The sequence below is a fragment of the Calonectris borealis genome, chromosome 2 (assembly GCF_964195595.1).
Source record: "Calonectris borealis chromosome 2, bCalBor7.hap1.2, whole genome shotgun sequence".
Taxonomy (NCBI): domain Eukaryota; kingdom Metazoa; phylum Chordata; class Aves; order Procellariiformes; family Procellariidae; genus Calonectris; species Calonectris borealis.
In genome coordinates this window covers 94,833,561-94,851,811 of record NC_134313.1, presented here as the reverse complement: position 1 = coordinate 94,851,811, position 18,251 = coordinate 94,833,561, and the positions used below count along the sequence as shown (strand labels likewise).

The following is an 18,251-nucleotide window of genomic DNA, read 5'->3' as shown; positions in this document are numbered from 1 at the left end:
CTGCTGCCCCCCACCTTGTTCCCCATTTCACACCTTATGGGCTGCAAAGCACGGGGCAGGCTCGCCGGGGGAGAGCCCGAGCCCCGAGTCCGCCGGTTCGCCCTCGCCTCGGGGGGGGTTTCTCATCCCCCTCCGTGAACCCGGCTCAGTGGCCCGGGTTGGGTCGCAGGGGCTGCGGACTGGGGGTACCGGCCTCGGGCGCGCCGTGGGTGGGTAGGTGGGTGGGCGGATGCTCCCGCCGTCTCTCCGAGCCGCCCGGGGGCCTGGCCGGCGCGATCTAGCACGTTTCTGGTGGGTGTAGGTAGTTGGGTCCTTTACAGTAAAAGCCGCCTGGCTATCATAGGTAGGAGTTTCCCCATGCTATTTATGTATATGCGTCTGTCTGTATAGATTTAAAAAAAAAACCAACGCGGACGCAGAGAGGGCGCCGGGCTGCGACCCCCCCCCCCCGCCCGCCGCCTGTGTTTACCAGCAATGGGCATGTGTCACTGCCTCAGATATTTTCCAGCTGGCAAAGTCCCCGCTCCCCTCCGCCGGCTCCACCTCCGGGCCGGGGCCCGCCTCCCCCCCGCCCGGGCACGACGCCCTCCATCATATAAAGAAACTTCCCGGTGCCGCCGGCCCAGTCGCCGTGCGCCCCGTCTCAGCAGCCGCCCCGGCAGCCGGCGGCCCCTGCCCGCTCCCAGCGCCGCGACAGAGGTAAGCGGCGGCAGCGGCGGAGCCCCCACCGGAGACTCCCCTCCGCCCCGCCGGGCCGCCGCAGCGCTCCGCCCGCGCCTCCGGGCAGAGCGGCCCCGCCGCGGGACCCCACGGGCCGGGGAGGGAGACGGGGGTGGGCGGTGCGGACACCTCGGCTTTCCCCCGTCTGGGCTTCTCCTGGTGCCGTCGGCACCTGAGCGAGCCGTTTGGCCTTTTTTTAAAAAAAAAAAAAATTTCCCTATTTTAAAGCAAAAAAATAATACCCGCCCCGTTATCTGCTCCCGAGGTGAAGGCGCGCACCGACCCCCCCCCGGCCCAGCCGGTTTCCCCATGCCCTGGGGAGGGTCGCGGGAACGCGTAGGGGGGATCCGCTTCATGCTCTGTCTAATGGGGTAAAGGACTTTTTGGGGGTCTTTGCACGGGCTCTGGCGGAGCCGCGGCCTCGGCCGCCCCCCCAGGCATATCGTGCCCAGGGGAGAAGCTGGGGGAGTGGGTTTGGTGGCCGGGGGGATGCTGTCGCCTGAGGAGGGGTCTAAGGGGTGCGGAGCTGCCCGTCTGCCCACAGTAGTGTGCACCTGTCATACAAGGGGTCTCTGAAGGTCTCCCTGTGTGTAGAGGCAAAGACTGTGGGTGAGGAATCACTTTTTTATTAGATGTAATGAGGGGAAAAAACCCACCAAACTAAACTTTTGGGCATTCAAGCACTTCTTCACGTCGGGGAGACAAACCTGACTCCAGGTCCCTATCACTGGTGTCGGTGTCCTCACATTAGGACCTTTCCAGCAGGTGCCCATCACTGCAGAGCCGCACCGCTCCCCGTGCATGCTTGCACCTCTGCGTGTAGCGAGGGCTCTGTGTGGCTGGCTGCAAGCTCCAGCGTCTCTGGGGACAGTGCCCTGGTGCCAGGCTCTGTGGGTTGCTGTCTTTCCAATTTTAGGTATTTGCAATGTATAAGTCTGAATGTTACTACATATGCATGTTGGGAGCAGTTGGAGGGGTAGATATGTATAGGACATCGTGTTCAAATGTGTCTTGCTGAAGCGAGCTTGTGAAAACTACTTTGATGTTACAGTTAGATGCCGTATAAATCATAACTGCATGTGAAGCCCTCCAAATTGTGTGCATGTGTCTAACATTACATATATGCACTGTCATATACAAATACATTTTTATGCCATTTTTTTCTTTTTTGGTTAAAAAGTAAAAACCCAGTTGAACTCCGAGCAGGACAGAGGGTTTGCGTCTTAAGTCACTTGCAACGAAAATTTCAACAACCTGCATATGTTCATGCAAAACAGTGTCGGGACAGGGGGGAAGTCTGTCAAAGTCTGCAGCACGAGCGGTGCCTGGGGAGGGCTGCGGGGGGCTGTGCCCGGTTTCCTGAGGCTCTCTACCGTGTTTCCCGGGCTCCCCGGGGCCCCCCTGCACGCCGTAGCTGCCGTTTGGCGTGATACATGTGGCACCAGGGACTGGGGACTGCTGGCGGGGCTCTACACGGGGACTTCAGCCAGTGCCTGACCTGTGGGTTTTCCTCTCCCCCCATCCTGCCCCTCTCCCCCTCCTTCGCAGCCCCCCCCGAGAGCTGGTGCTTGGGTGTGTGTGGAGAGGTGTGCTCGGTGAGGCACCTCAAAACCCCCCACCCGACCCCCGACGTGAGTGGCATGAACTTGGAGTCGGGCGAGTGCGGGATGAACTCGGTGAGCTGCGGCAACGGGAAACTCCGCCAGTGGCTGATCGACCAGATAGACAGCGGCAAGTACCCGGGGCTGGTGTGGGAGAACGATGAGAAGAGCATCTTCCGCATCCCCTGGAAGCATGCCGGCAAGCAGGACTACAACCGCGAGGAGGATGCCGCCCTCTTCAAGGTAGGGCTCAGCCCGGGGCCGGGGTTGTGGGACACAGCCGGGGCAGGAGGGATGCCCAGGGGCTCCGCAGTGGCCCCTCGACATCCCGTCCTTGCCGCCCGCCTCTGCAGGCTGGCGCTGCTGGGTGCCTGCTGCTGCTGGCTGCCTGCCTGGTGGCCCTGGCTGTGCCCCGGTGTCCCCTGTGTTTGTGGGATAAGACAGCCCGCCCTTTCCCCCTTCTCCGTGTGGAGCTAAATGCTGTGGGATTGCAGCACATCTGTTTCCACATTGGATCGTTTTCTCCCTTTCCTTGTGCCTGCTAAACTGTTTTGCCTACCTTACTATGCTGCCTTTTTTCTTAGCCTAAACCTGTAGGGAGTAAATTCAGGCACGCATAAGCACACACATATATGCTGTTTCAAGTATTGTGGACTTGTACCTTGTAGTTGATCCTTTTTCTTTTTTTTTTTTTTTTTCCTTTTTTTTCTTTTTCTTGCTCTTTTGATTATCTGAAATGTTTCCAGGCTTGGGCTCTTTTTAAAGGAAAGTTCAGAGAGGGCATTGATAAACCAGATCCCCCTACCTGGAAGACAAGATTAAGGTGTGCTTTGAACAAGAGCAATGACTTTGAAGAACTGGTGGAGAGAAGCCAGCTGGACATCTCAGATCCCTATAAAGTGTACAGAATAGTGCCAGAAGGAGCTAAAAAAGGTAAAGCATCTCAAATTCCCTGTGTAACTGAGTGTGAATATGTCTCATTGTAAGCATATGAGGACTGAAGCGTGCTTTTCTAGAACGGCCCTGCGGTTTTTTAAGTCTTTTAAGGAGCCAAAACGCAGGGCTCAAGTGCAGCTTGTTCTGATGACTTAAGAGGCTGCGTCTGCGGGAGGACTGCTGGCCTTTGAGTCGAAGCGTTGAAAGGGAGCCCTTGCAGAAGATGCAGACAGGCTCCTTGCACACTGCTGGAGGAATTGCTCTTTTAGCTGGAGCCTCCCTGCCAGTTCTGTGTAGAAGGAGCCAAGCAAGTGGCTCAAGGGACGGGCAAAAAAAAAAAAAATTGCTTGCTGGATCTAGGTTTTAAATACAGGGAAGAGCAGAAGTGTTTTGAGCCGGACAGTAGGTAACTGCTGTGGGGGGAAGAGCTGGGAGCGAGGAATGCCCAGCCTGCGGCTCCTGGGCAGAGGCTGGGGCAGTGCCTGCTCTCCAGGAAGCCCCTGGTGCCAGGCAGGGCTTGCAGGAGGCAAAGGCTTGGCAGGGCCTGGAGAGGGCATCCTGGCGCACTGGGTATGGCTGGGCAGCTCTTTTCTGTGGGGCACCGGGGAGCCCAGCGGGACAGACTGCCTGCAGGAGCTGCCTGCAGGGGAGGGCTGGGAATCCTGTCCCAAACGGGCGCTGGAAGGCATTTTAGTCCTCTGCTTGTTCAAAGGCAGGTTGCATGGATTTGTCTTCAATGTGCCAATTTCAGATTTCCTTAAGATGTGGTTGACATTGTTTATTTTCATCCCTCTGGTGAACATAGGTGCAAAACAGATCAACATGGAGGACCAACCGTTAATGATGAACCATCCCTTTCCAATAACGTCTCCTTACACTTCACTACCATCTCAGGTATGACATTAGTTACGCGTTTCGCTCGGTGCTCGTACATTGAGCAGCATCATTTCTGTGCTATGTGCTATGTCTGTCTTTGCTGGCGTGGCTCTCTAGTTCTCTCTGGGAAGAAACTTTATTATGAAAACTGAGAAATCCAGAAGCAACTTTTCTAATGTCACATGAGGCCACAGGGCAGTTGATGTCCCTCGGTGTTATTTATCCCTGAGTAATAGCTCTTTTCTGTTGGGCGATAGATATTAGTGCACTGCCATTCTGTTGATGCCAGAATGTAAGCACCCAATGAAGCCTTGCTCTTCCAAACAGACATTTACCAGCAATGCTTTGACTGCCTTTTGTTATTCCACCCTGCTTGTTATTTACACCAGTGGTGAGAAGTTCATTTGAAAGCCTCATTGGTGGTGGTGGCGAAGAGCCATTCGTGTAGCCTGGGCAATGCTTAGACCTCTGTGGGCTTTGGCAGAGCAAATCAAGAGCTGAAATGTGAAAGCTAGCGCAACGCAGAGCATTAGTTTTGACAGCTGCCGAGTAAAAGAATATCTCGTTAAATTGAATAGGTACCAAACTACATGGTGCCGCACGAACGGAACTGGAGGGAGTTTGCCCCGGAGCAGCCGCATCCCGACATCCCCTACCAGTGCGCCAGCGTCCCTTTCGCAGCTCGCAGTCATCACTGGCAAGGGCCTGGCTGTGAAAATGGTAAGACGCTGCCATTTAGGGTTGCTTGCTGAGGTTGTTCACCTAGAAAGACAGCAGATTTCAGGTTTCTTATTCATGGCTTTCATCGGAATTAACAGAATTGGCTGGAGGGGAGTGCTGGGCTCCCTTCAAAGAGAGCCAGGGGGCCTGTGGCAAGAGCCTTTGTCCTGGTTCTTGCTTTCACTGCTGCCATACGCACGGTGTGTGAGCTCTGCAGTCCTCTGAGTTGATACAAGTCAGCCCCCAAAAGTCCTGAGCTGTCTCAAAAGCCCTGAGCAATAAGAAGGGAACCAGCCCCCGCAAAACCCCCAAATGGGAACATGTGTTTTTTAGCTTTGCTTTCTGATTTTGGACCTTTTGAGGCACAAAAGTGAGGTTTTCCCTCCAGCCTTGTCGATTAGAATGGCATTATTCTCCCAAGAGGAAAGCTGAAATTATTACTTGGTTTTAGTGCTGTGGCAATGGGACAACTTGTCATGGATTGAGTCTCTCTTGGGGCTGGTACAGCAGAAACAGAATAAAGGAACATTCCCTTCTCCAAAGATCTCACAGTACCAGAGTGTAACACAATCATGGCTTTCCAAACTCTGCATCCTTAGGAAAAAGCCTGAATTGTGAAAATTGGCAACGCTGAAGCTTGCAGGGGATAAAACATAAGAGAAAGGGAGCTGTGGGGAGCTGTGTGCTGTAGATCCTTGCAGGATAACTCACCTGAGGACACAGGCTTTTGCTTCGGGAGGAGAAGCAGCTGGTTCGGAAGGGCAGGAATGGATGGGAAGCGAGGAAGGACTTCTTAGAGCAGATGCTACATTTTCAGAGGACAGTTCTCTAGAGGTTTTGGCGCAGAGAAATAAACTCCTGTTTCTTTGGATCTGCTAAAAAGTAAATGCTCAGTGCACTGCAACTTTTGCTGGCAGTATAGTGGAATTATTAGGCAGAATCCTTTGGTTTTAGTCGAGCTGTTTGCTAACAAAAAATTGAGGTATCAAGCTGAGTGAACTCTGCCCTGAAGTACATCCCCTGCAGCAGTTAAACACACATTCAGACGCTTTGTTGAATTTGGAGGCAGTTGTTAGTGGCTGGTATTGGGTTTCTCATTGGGCTCTAAGACTTCTCCAAGAGATGCGGGTGTTTTGTGTCCGCATCGCTCCAGCTCCTGATCGTGGTGGATTCTGCCGTTGGGAAAGGTAGCATGTTCTTGCCTGCAAGTCACTTGCATCACCCTCCAGAGACTTTCATTGACATTAAGAAACCGCGGAAAACATCAATTGCCTGTGTTATAATCCACTTACTGATAGGCATCTCTTGGAACAGTCTAATAGTACTCCTGGTAATAAACCCCTAGTAATCTCCTGCTGCACAATGTTCTTTACCTGCTTTTTAAACAGTGTTAATTCCAGCTTTGTTGTTATACCTGTCTTTAGTGAAATTCCTTATACTGAATGGATTATTTTACGCAGGCAACTTTTAAGAGCTCTATAGTCTATTTAAAAATGTAAATTATTTCTGTAATAGAAGAACATATTAGGTAATAAAAAAGTACTAGAGGGAATACTGAAATGCTGAGGGAGTATTTCATGCAGACCCAAATAAAAATGCAGTCCAAGTAACATCTAGAGAGACTGGTAGAGCTGGCGTACCTGGAAAAATTGGGAAATAAGACCTTTTTAAGAAGAAGGGGGGAAGAGAGAGATTTCCTGGTGGGGCCCAGGAAAACCTGCTTTTGCATCACTGTGATCTCTGCCCGAGCCTTTCTTTTAGGATTTAGGCAGCTGTCACTGACTTTTGTTTGTGAAAACAGGTTGTCAGGTGACAGGAACCTTTTATGCTTGTGCCCCTCCTGAGTCCCAGACTCCTGGCATCCCGATTGAGCCAAGCATAAGGTCTGGTGAAGCCCTCGCCCTGTCAGGTAAGGTCCGTAACCCCCCGGGTTTCTGGGGAGCTTGACAAGAGACTCCCGCTTCTGACTTGCGCTGGCACCATCTCTCCTTTCTGATGAAAAGAAAAAAAAAGAAACCTCTTTAATGAATGAATTGGGTGTATGGGCTTCAGCCTCTGTTTGCTGGGATGGTTAAGCACTTGTAGCCCCAGCTCCAAGGGATCGAGGGACTGTGGTTAAAGTTAATGGCAGTGCTTCGCTGGCTCACGGTGTTAGTGCTGGGTTCCTTCGGTACGCCACCAAATCAGGCCTTTCCAGGGGAGTTTGGAAATTTTGGGATTGTCAGTGACTTTTAGCTCAGTTTTTCATTTGGGAGGAGCCCCTGCAAAAGCTGGTGTTATCTGGGTACCTTGCTGTGCTCCTGCTGGTGCCATCTGGCTTTGCTCTGCTTCATTATTCCTGGTGAAAAAAAGGCATTTGGGAAAGAAAAGGAAAGTTATTTCAGCCAGGTTTGCAGACATCCGGATGCTAGGGGACTTTGTGAATAACTCCGGGAAAAGGTGTGGGAATGCGCTTTTCTCAGAAATAATGGATAAACCTGTAACGTGACGCTCGGCAGGTTTCTTGAGCAGGATTGTTCTCCTGAATCAGGGTCTGTATGTATGTATGTATGTGTGTATGTTTGTGTGTATGTGTGGGTATATATATACACATATGTTATATACACACACTTTTTTTTTTATATATATATATATTCAGTGCTGTGTGAGTTCTTAGGGGTCAGCCAAGTTGAGCGAACGGCCATTTGAAAATAAGGCTGGAGATTTCAGGTACAGCCCTGTTGGAGCTGGAGCCAGCAGTCGCTTCTCTTCAGGCAGCTGAGTGCAAGTTTGCAGGTCCCCTTTGCTGAAGCCTCTTTTATGCAAAATCTGGGGAGAAACACAGCTACTTCCTGATTAAATCTGAGGAAGTGTACTGAGCCGGTGGGTTTAATTGTGACGTGAACTTGGAAAATGTGATGAACAACAACTTTTCGTGTGCAGACTTTTCCTTTTAAACAGAAATGTGAAGTTTGCGGGGTGTTAGTTCCTACCAAATTCCCACATTAGTAGCCCTTATAATAAAATAAGGGAGAGCATTAATGCTACCGGGCCCCAAAAGTTTTAGTATTTATATTCTTTAGATTATTTTGGCCAATGGGAGCCTGTCTTCTGGGTGGTGGTGACCACCAGGCTCAGAAATCTCATGCAAACTTGTGTCTTGGCCTTAGTACAGATCTGAAACATGAAACATTTGTACTAATGTATCACAGTGATTCTTTGTTTTTTTCCTCCTTGTAGATTGTCGGCTCCACATCTGCTTATATTACCGTGAAATATTGGTAAAGGAGGTGACAACTTCTAGTCCTGAAGGTTGTAGGATATCCCATGGCCAAAGTTACGAGGTCAGCAGCCTGGAGCAAGTTATCTTCCCTTATCCAGAGGATAATGGCCAGAGGAAGAACATAGAAAAACTGCTGAACCACTTGGAACGAGGAGTAATACTGTGGATGGCACCTGATGGCCTCTACGCTAAGAGACTTTGCCAAAGCAGGATCTACTGGGATGGGCCTCTGGCACTCTGCAGTGACCGACCCAACAAGCTGGAGCGGGACCAAACATGCAAGCTCTTTGATACTCAGCAATTTTTAGCAGGTAATTCCCACTATGGCTTTGATATCGTTTCCGAAGAGGTCACCCGGTCGCTCCCACATCAGCTTTACGGGAGTGCTCTTTTTGTGTTACCTTACGAGTTACAGTAAGAATTACCCCTCACTTCTTCTTCTGGGCAAACACAGTCAAGGGGTAGTTGACTCCTGAATGATCCTGTCAAATTCTGCTCTCCATGCACGTTCAATGCCCCTGCACAAACCAGCAGGAGTGAACTGATGCTCGGCTGGTGACACCCCAAACCTCACATCTCTTTAAGAAGCGTAAGGAGGAACCGAACAAATAGTCTTTCCATGTATTGGGTGACAGAGGAAAGTGGATCCTGATCTTGGATCTGCTAGTGTAAGTCCTGGGCAGGTCTGTGGTCTGCACTCGTGCTGCCTCAACCTGACCCAGAGCACGCCTGGGATCTTGCTCAGAGTATACAAATGTCAGCATGAATTTCAGTAGAAAGCCTTCTTTTGCCAGTGCTTAAATATCTAGGGGGTGAAAAGGATTTCACAAGCTCTGGAGTTTCCAGGTTGCTCTAAGCAGGAAGGTGCATTACCTCTCCAGAGCAATGTGGGAAGGTCTCGTTTTGTAACAGGGCGGTTGGGAGCATTGGTACAGAGAGGGCAAGGTCACGCTTCAGGTCGGTGCCTCCTCCTTCCAGCCCATGGAGGGAAGGAGCAGAGCCTCAACCCCTCTTGCCAGCACTTCTGAGCAGTTAGAGGGAGGAAAGCTGTCCACCCAGAGAAACTGGTGGGAGCCGGTCATTATCTCAGAGGACAACTTGGACAGCAGGAACACGTTGCCCCTTTTTCAAGATGTGTGGCATCGCTACAGGTGAACAGAGTGCCTATGGTTTGGCGTGTTTTCCCATTAGAACAGGGCATCAGCGCTGGCATGAGTCTCTTAGGAAAATAATGCCTTGCAAAATTAAAAAAAAAAAAAACACCAAACCCAAACCAGCAGCTTTAGCCTACTTTATATTCCAAGGTTGATGCACCATCCTAGCAAAATGGTCAAGCAAGAAATGCATTTAAAGAGAGAAATCTCATATGGATGTGAAAATTGACAGTTAGAAAGGGGAATTTGAGGTCAGGGTATTGGTTTGGACTTCAATCACATGCTAATTTAAAGTCGTATAATTCTGCCTCTGATGATGGTTTTGGAAATCCCTTTCCCTTTTCTCAGGTGGTTTTTTAGATGTACTCTGGGTTCTTCCAAACGGTTGACAGGACATCTCTTTTTAGATGCCTAACCCCAAAGATAAGCTCAAGCAATAGTTATTTTTTCCCCCTCCTGAATTACTTATGCACCAATGCCTGTGCAAACCCAAGCATGTGGTTGAAGTCATAGCCTGCGGTGTGTGCAAAGTGAGTTTTTGCATGTGTTGACGCTCAGCTAGGTTTGTAAGTGACTTGCCATGGGAGCATCACATCTGCATGTTAATTGAATGTACTGAGGTCCCAGACTGCAGGCAAGCTTGGGGATTCCCCCCTTAGGAAACCAGGGCTTCCTTGGGAAGAGACGCAGGAGACCTCTACCAGGAGAGGAGATATTGAACAGCAGAGAAAGGGGCAGAAGCAGAACTACTGTGGACCACAGCTATGAGGACCCCTGCAATGCAAACTGCGAGAGAGCATGGAGGCCCCTGTTGAGCAGCCTGGACTGTTGAGAAGGCTAAAACGGCAATAAATCAGAAAACAGGTGGATAGTCTCTGGGGAGTACTGCGTAATAAATGCAGTAAATTGGGCTGGGTGGAGAGTAGGAGGATAGAGGAAGAGAATTTGGGAGCATGAGGGCGGCAGCCAGAGGGGGGTTGGCTTGGCAGAAGGAGGGGCGGCTGGAGCCGGAGTAGCAGGAGATGGGGAGGGTTTGGGGAGGCGCATGGGGAGCCTGCGGCGCAGGAGGAGGCGCGTGGGCCTGGAAAGGGACATGGAGCGAGCGGAGGGTTTTGGAGAAGCGCGGGGCTGACCTCAAGCCCTGATTATCCTGCTGGTGGGAAAGAAAGGGTTTTCTTCTGCAGGTCCATGCCACGGCCTGCTGTGTGGTGCTCCCATGGGTAGTCAGGATTTGGAGAATTGCTGAGGCCAAGTAAAACTGGCGGAAAGAGGAAGATGGCAGAAGTTCCCCATTAGCAGTATGGCGTTGGACTGGCCTTGGGTGGATCATCCTTCCCTGTCCTGTGGCAGCCCAAAGGGAAGGAGGGTCCTATGGAAAATCTCTCTTCCCTCCTGGCATATCTCCAGAAAGTTCACAGTGCTTTTAGGGGCTTTTGGGGGAGACTCTGGGTAGAACTGTGCTTTACGCTGTGTTTTAAGTGAGCTGCCCATTGTTTTACTTTTATAACTGATCCTCCCAGTAAGACCAGTACTCCCAAGCCAGGGTTGGGACACTATTGTGGTAGCCGCTGAATTCACACCTTGGTCTGAAAAACTTGCAGTTAGAGTAGAAATGGCAGCGGTGTATTTTGGGAAAACGTGCATTTGTCGCGCCAAGTTTGAAGACTCTCCTTTCCCTCTATAGCAGGGGATGCTTCATTATAAGACTTCGGTTTTAATATTAATTTCAACTTCTTCCAGAAAGCGTGAACAGGGTTATAAATTAAAGTGAAATCCTTTACTGTAGAAATGTGTGTAGAAATACTGCATATAACGCAGACTTTAGCAAGGATATTGTGTTAGATGGAATTTTCTCTTTTCTGGAAGGAAATGCAGTGTCTAAAACACAGCATAGTGATTTTGGTCCCAGTGGAAGTCTCTTATAAAGGCCTCCCCCACTATCTTTCGTAGGGGACACTTTGGCTATTGGAGTAATTATATAATTTGACCTTTTCCCTTTGTGCAAGGGTGTAAGTTAGTGAAGAGAGCGCAGGAGCGCAGAGGACACAGGCTCTTTTGCTGCTCGGTGCATGGCTTAAATAAGGTCCTTCACCTTCCCGTGCCTTCCCGTCCCCCACTAGCACAGTGGCGACAGTGGCTCCATGACTCTGTCTAGCTGAGGCTGAATTTCGTGCCTGGCACTACTTTGAGTCTTTGGCCCTGCTAAGCCATTGGTTTCAGTGCTGCTGTTGGGCATCCACTTGAGCGGGTCCTGGCTACCACCAGCGTCTGCTCCAGGGGGTTCTGCTGTGGAGGCCCAATAGAAACAGTAATTGGAAGACATCCCGGTTTGTGCACATGAAATGACTTGTAAGACAAGGCAAATAGAAAAATTGCAGTATTATAACTAGCTCCCCCTGATCTGTGGGAAAGTCTCCAAACTCAGTGTCTTCTCCTTACCTCTTGTCTTTTTTCTGACTTCTCTCATCCTCCCCTGGAGTTATTTCATCTTCTCCTACTCTGCTCCAGGGTCTTCTATTTGAAGCTCAGCCATCCACAAAGTCTTTCTTACTGGCCTGTACTGATTTTGGCCTGTACTAATTTTCTTCATAGCAACCCATGTGGTGCTATCGTTTGGATTTGTGATCAAAACAGTGCTGGGATAACACAGGGATGTTTTAGCTAATGCTGAACAGTGCTTGCACGGCATCAAGGCTTTCTCCATTTCTCACTCTGCCCCCACAGCAAGTAGGCTGGGATGGACAAGAGGTTGGGAGGGGACACAGCCGGGACAGCTGACCCAAGTTGACCAAAGGGGTATTCCCTACCATATGACCGTGGTCAGCAGTAAAACTGGGGAGGGGAGGGGAGTTTGCCAGAGGTTGCTGTTGCTTGGGGACTGGCTGGGCATCGATCGGCTGATGGTGAGCGATTGCTTTTTGCATCCTTTGTTTTTCTTTGTTTTGTTTCGTCTTTTTTTTTTTTTTTTACCTGTTAAACTGTCTTTATCTCAACTCACAAGTTTTCTCACTTCTGCCCTTCCGATTTTCTCCCACATCCCGGTGGCAGGAGCAAGCGAGCGGCTGCGTGGTGCTTACCTGCCTGCCGGGTTAACCCACAACACGGCCCTTTCTCTCTTCCCAGAGCTGCAAGCCTTTGCTCACCATGGACGCCCACTGCCGAGATACCAGGTCGCTCTGTGCTTTGGGGAGGAATTTCCAGATCCGCAGAGGCAGAGGAAATTAATTACAGCCCATGTAAGTAGGACTTCTGCCTTACCTAAAAGAAACATATTCCTTGGAGGATATGAATCTGTCAGTCAGGCTTTTCTACCTTGTGTACGTTGTGAGGGAGGTAATAAATTCTTAAAAATGCAGCACCATCCAGACCGGGGTTGAATCCCCAGATCTGCCAAGGACTGACTGGTAGCCATTAGTAGGGCAGAGCACCTAATTTCCCTCACTGTAGAGCATCAATGATCTCTTTTGCAAATCCCTTCAAAATCTAAAGCTGAAAGGTACCCTGGATGGGCTGTGTTGTTATTGCCGTCCCGGTTGCGCAGCACCTTGGGCTGCCAGGCCGGTGCAGGACGCGGTGCTTTCACAACCACTGCACCTGAAGGTGGTCCAGAATCCCAGCCTCCACCTCAGGGACCTCAGCCCTTAATGGGATGCAGGGGCTGCCTGTGCAGCTTCAGGGTTAAGGTAGCTGGCAAGCTCATGGGCTGACTGACCACAGTTCGCACACACTCAAAGCTAGTGTTTCGGGATGCTATCTGAGAAAGGGTGATGACGGAGACTGAGACCAGGTACTTTCTAAATTGGCTGTATTGGCCTGTAAAACCACAAGAGAGGTGATAGTGCACACATTAGCGGCAGGGTTTAGCTTATTGCATCCTTGGGAAGAAAACTGGTGTCTCTTTTAATTTTTTGAAAGCCCCTTTGGTAGTAGCAAGTCAGACTTTTGTCATAAGCCGTGGCCTGCCTTTAGCTGCATAGCTTTCATGCTGCCGCACTGCTGCTTAGCGAGTCTCTGGGGTGGAAGGTGGGAGGCTCACAAATCCATCCCAAGCTATCCAGCTCTCCTTACTAGCATCCATTCTCCAGCCCCCTTCTCCATCTCCTGTCCTGGCATCTTTTCTGTGAGCCTGTACCTCCTGCTCTTTCCAGAGCTTTGCTTCCCCCTTACCAGTTGCTCCTTAACTTCTCAGACTGTCCCAGCTTGTGGGCTGGTGGGGTTCCACCATCCCACCAAACAGCTATGCCCCAGGAGCGGTCTGGCTCACCTGCCCCGCTGCCTTCCCGTCTCCCCCATGGTGGGACGGGAGGTGCTCAGCTGCCTCCAAATGCTGATGAGAGGAAGGGAAGGGGGATCAGTGGGGCTGCTCCGAGGCAGCGATCCCTTCTGGCTCTCTCCCTTCCCAGAGTCGGGACCCACAGACAGCGTATTCTTACTCCAAAGTGGTGCCCATGTCTTAACGTGGAGGGGCTGGCTGGCCAGCAGGAGAGGGTTATGGAGAAGAGTTGTCCAACCTGTCCATCCCCCGAGAGTAAGGGGAGCTTCAGGTGTTTGTTCTCAGTGTGCAACTTAAATATTTGCAGTCAGAGCCCAAAGGCCTGAGGGGGAATGGTGGTTTCTGAAGAGACAGAAGTGAAGGCAGTGTTAAATCATACAAATCCTTCTTGGTGGTTGAGCAGATTCCTCATCAGAGCTTGAATGAACAGAAAGAAGAGTAACCTTGGTGTTAGATTGAAGTCTAATTTCAAACACAGCCGTTTGGTGATGTATCTCAGTCTACCTGAGGGCTCCAGCTTTTCAAGTTAAGACCTCAAAGTACTTTACAACGCAGACGAGACTTTCAGCACTTTGCGTATGCATTTGAACGTGTCGAGTGGCCACGGACATGTCTGGCCTGTAGGCATCGCTCACACCCAGGGGCTAGCTAAGGGGCTGCAATTGCTAATACATCATTTGTGTCACTGGTACGTGCCCTTCTAAACGAAGGCCGTGGAGGTAAGGAGTGTGTGCCGTTAGCAAGGCACTTAGCAGCAGAACAGGCAAGCCCTAGCTTAAAACAGAGATTAGTGAGACCACTGAAATTGTTTTCCCATTCTGGTAAGCAGAACTACTTTGTCCTGCCTTGTTTTTAACTTAAAACCACCGTAAATAACTAAGATGAAGAGCACGAAATTTTGTCACATGTCTGATTAACGTTTTGTCTGTTCTTAAGGTTGAACCAATGTTTGCCAGGCAGCTGTATTACTTTGCTCAACAAAACAGTGGACATCTTCTGAGAGGCTATGATTTACCAGAACTTGTGACTAGTCCAGAGGATTATCACAGATCTATTCGCCATTCCTCTATTCAAGAATAAGATCCTCAGAAAGAGTGTTTTTAAAGGCACTGTAAAGATTATGCAGAGTGGAGGAGCAGATCTGGGTCGCAATTTGGAGATCCACATCACAGCTGGATGTGTTCAGGGGTTCAATGATAGGAAAGTGAACTAGGATAACCATATTGTATGATACAAATGACGGGTCTTCAACGTTTGGATGCTACATCTCACATAGGTTCCACTGTCGCTGAGAATAACTCAAAACTGACGAAATGATTGCTATGTTTACGTTTGCTTAATGTTCTCCTTGGGTTTTGAGGACTGATTCTTATCGGAGACTTAAATCCAGAGTTTACACTGTTACATTTGCAGGGCTATTTATTTTGGATTACTGATCTCAGGGAAGGAACATAAACTTGCGGTGTTCCCAATTTGAAACTGTAGCTACTATAAGTGCGTAACAAACGTAGACAGTTTATTGAGAATAGCTAATACATGTAAGTGGATATAAATTTAGATTCATAAGTGTGATGCCTATATTCTTGTATAGAATATTTCAGTGTATTTTTTAAAAACAATGCAATTCTTCAGAGACATATTTTTTTAACGCCTGACTGACATTTGTCCTGACAATGAATTTTGTTGCTGCCACTGTTGTTATTGGATTAGCCCCCATAATAGCAGTTTCTAAGGTGATGCATTTATGGTACTGTGTTAAGAAATGTGACCATTCAGCTCATATTACCTGTGCATTTAGTAGATTAATGACTAAAATTCTAAAGTCCCGAAGAGCAGATTTAAAAATAAATTACATTTTTCTTATAATTGAAAGCTACTATGCATTTTATATATATATATTTATATAGTATGCATTAGAGTTAAGTTGGCAGACCTTGAAAATAACACGGAAATGGTCCTGCTAGCCCTTTTTTGATGTCACACACGTGAGCCAGATTAAAATAACTACCACCTCTGACTTGTACAGAGGCAGCTCCGCTCTTTGTGTGCACTCACAGCTTCCTTCCAGTGGTACTGAAATGAATGTGGAGGGAGAGTTCAAGGAGAGCAGCATTTGGCTGCTCCCGTATTAAGACAGTCAAGGAAATACTTGTTTTAACGTTGGTTTTCAAAAATTTTACAGAAGTACAATTTGATGCAATTTGCAGCTTTTAATGGTAGGGTACCTTTACAAAGGTGAAGAGAAGAGGTCTGTTGGGTAGGCATGTCAGTGAAATTTCCTCGCTGGCGAGCAGACCGTGTGATCTTACTAGCTTTAACTCCAGAACACGATCTCCCTATGCTTAACAGACCTACTTCACTTGGATTTCTAAATGAGGATGAAGAACCGGTACTTGGTCTGGCAGCAGACTTGTGTTCTAGGGACTTTGAATTTATACATCTTAAAGATGCATACTCTTTTGGGATATATTATCCCCCTCCTTCTCCACGGGGCAAGCGGAATCAACAGGTCATTTTTACTTTTGTGTTCTTTGTTACTTGAAGTGTTGTTTTTCCTGGCTTAAAGATTTTCATAGGGGGGACCTCTTTCTTAGACATTGAAAGCACTGTGCTAGGTGACTTTCACAGCTTCTGCATATGCTTTTGGCCTGTGCATACATTTTACTGAAAGGGACTTTTGTGTTCAAACTGAACTGGTACAATACAAATATTTGATGTGTTTTTCACTTTTTTCTAGTGGTCGTTGCTTCATATGCTCACTGCTTCAGCTCACATCTTAGAATAAAGTCCTTATTCCCTACCAACTTGATTCGTATGTGTTGTTTTCAGTGGCGGGGCAAATCTAATGGGCTTGGTTCTGCACTGTGAACCTGGGCAGCACTGCTGGCTAAGTCTATGGGGAACTGTGTTTTAAGCCAAAAGTGCAGGGAAAGGTCAAAAGGTAAGGATTTTTTCTTACAAAAATGTCTGCGATATTAGCTACAGTTAGTAGAAAAAGGGAAAATAGGGAGGTTGCCCTTTGGCTGTTGGTTTCCCGGACCACGGACGGTGCAGCAGAGCCCTGCAGCTGGGGATCTGGTGCTGCCACGCACCTGAGGGCTCTGCCCCTGCCCCTCCGTGGCCCCTGGGGCTGGGGACCAGGCTGGTGTCCCCCCTGCCCAGCCCAGCGCTGGGGGACCCTCTGACCCACCACTTGCCGGGCTGGCGGCTGGAGCTGGAGGTGGTGGTTACTGGTCGCTATGGTTTCCAGAGTGCTTTCAAGTGAGAAAAGCTGGGAAAGGGTGAAGAGGAGGATGACGAGTGAACTAAAATAGTGAAATTAAGAATAGGAGTGAATTTCACCGGGCAGCCCCTGTTTACTGGAAATCAGGGTCCCGAGAAGGGGCCTTGGGAGCGGTAGCTTACAGACAGAGCAAGGTGTGAAAAATAGTTACGAGATTTGTGAAGTGTCTGAAGATGGGGGGGGCGTTTTCTCTTTTCTCTCAACAGGCTGCTCTTGGCTATCGAGGTGCATTATCATTTTTGGTCTTGGAATGAGCTTTTAATTATTTTCCTTGAAGGAGCATGATTTAAAGTCAGTGGCTGTGAAGAGGGAGGGAGAAGAGCACCATCTATGTTCTGGCCAAACACAACTTGCTTAGTTTGAACGCAGAGAGATGCAGTTGAAAGACTTATTTTAACCAAGGAAAGAGGTTGAGGTATGTCTCTCGGAGGGATGGAGCAGGGGGAAGAGTGGAAGGAAAATCAATCTGTTGATTTGTACCATAAATTATTTTGCATGTGAGGACTTTAAAGCTGCATTTGACTTTTGTGACAATCTCTTACTGCTCAAAATGGATTTATGGATACATAAAGTGGAAAAAAAAAAGCAGCAAACAAGAAAAAACCGTGAAAACATTTTCTCCTTTTAGTATCTTTTTTACAGTCACTACGTGAAAGCATTTGAAGTACTTCCTACTTCTGTTAACTTGTTTATAGTTTCTGAGGTCTACTTCCTTCCTGTTATGATTTCAGCAGTGTTATAAATGACATGTTTTACTCCCGTCAACACCAAAGACATAGCTGGTGTTTTTTCAAACGATTTCAGCGTGCAATTTGTGTCAGTATTGGTTTCTCTTATTTTAATACGGCCACACTTAGAATTGTTTCTTGAAAGGGTTTCATGCCAGAGCTCTGCAGCTGAAGTACCTCTCTTCAAAATTTGGTTCTGCTAAGTGGTTTTGCCTACTGCTGTAAACTGTGTTAGCCTTAAAGGGATTGTAGGTTAACCAGAAAAGAGGAGATATATTTTAAGCTGAAATACAGTGTAACAGGGTTTGTGGAAAAAACACAGGATTCACGTGAAAACCCCTGTGGCCTTTTAGACAGGCATATGCATGCTGTTTACATCAGCATTTGTCAGCAGCGTGGAGGTGGGGAAACACCACCTTCGGCAGAGAGCTTTCAGGAAAAAGTAAAGCATTTTCTCTTGCACGCTCTCAGATCATTGTCTGTGTACACTTGTAGAGAGGCGGGGGGGTGGGAGAGAGAGAAAGAAAGAAAAAAAAGCCAAGTAATTTGAAACAATCATAGTATCTATCTCCTTTCCCAGGCAGAACTATATGTCAAGTTTAGCTGAATTCGGACAGCAAGATTTTAAAGATTGCCAGGGTGTTTTTTATCTGAACTCTGATCTGGCTAGTAGGAGGCTAAGACTTATTTATTTGTGA

The 18,251-nt window shown here is 48.6% G+C and overlaps 1 protein-coding gene across 1 annotated transcript; it reads left to right on the top strand.

Annotated features, from left to right (window-relative positions):
• Positions 1-605: 605 nt before the first annotated feature.
• IRF4 (interferon regulatory factor 4) lies at positions 606-16,616 on the top strand. Its single transcript, XM_075142576.1, has 9 exons — positions 606-699; positions 2,269-2,564; positions 3,068-3,254; positions 4,063-4,151; positions 4,712-4,853; positions 6,655-6,762; positions 8,073-8,426; positions 12,393-12,505; positions 14,479-16,616. Exons 2-9 carry the CDS (start codon positions 2,361-2,363, stop codon positions 14,620-14,622), a joined length of 1,341 nt encoding a protein of 446 aa, XP_074998677.1. The 5' UTR covers positions 606-699; positions 2,269-2,360; the 3' UTR covers positions 14,623-16,616.
• Positions 16,617-18,251: the final 1,635 nt, after the last annotated feature.

Bases quoted from the DNA above. Each gene is read 5' to 3' on its own strand.
- IRF4 (XM_075142576.1), top strand. From the start codon at position 2,361: ATGAACTTGGAGTCGGGCGAGTGCGGGATGAACTCGGTGAGCTGCGGC. The intron at 6,763-8,072 runs GTAAGGTCCGTA...TCCTCCTTGTAG, and splicing joins TGAAGCCCTCGCCCTGTCAG to ATTGTCGGCTCCACATCTGC. The intron at 8,427-12,392 runs GTAATTCCCACT...CTCTCTTCCCAG, and splicing joins TACTCAGCAATTTTTAGCAG to AGCTGCAAGCCTTTGCTCAC.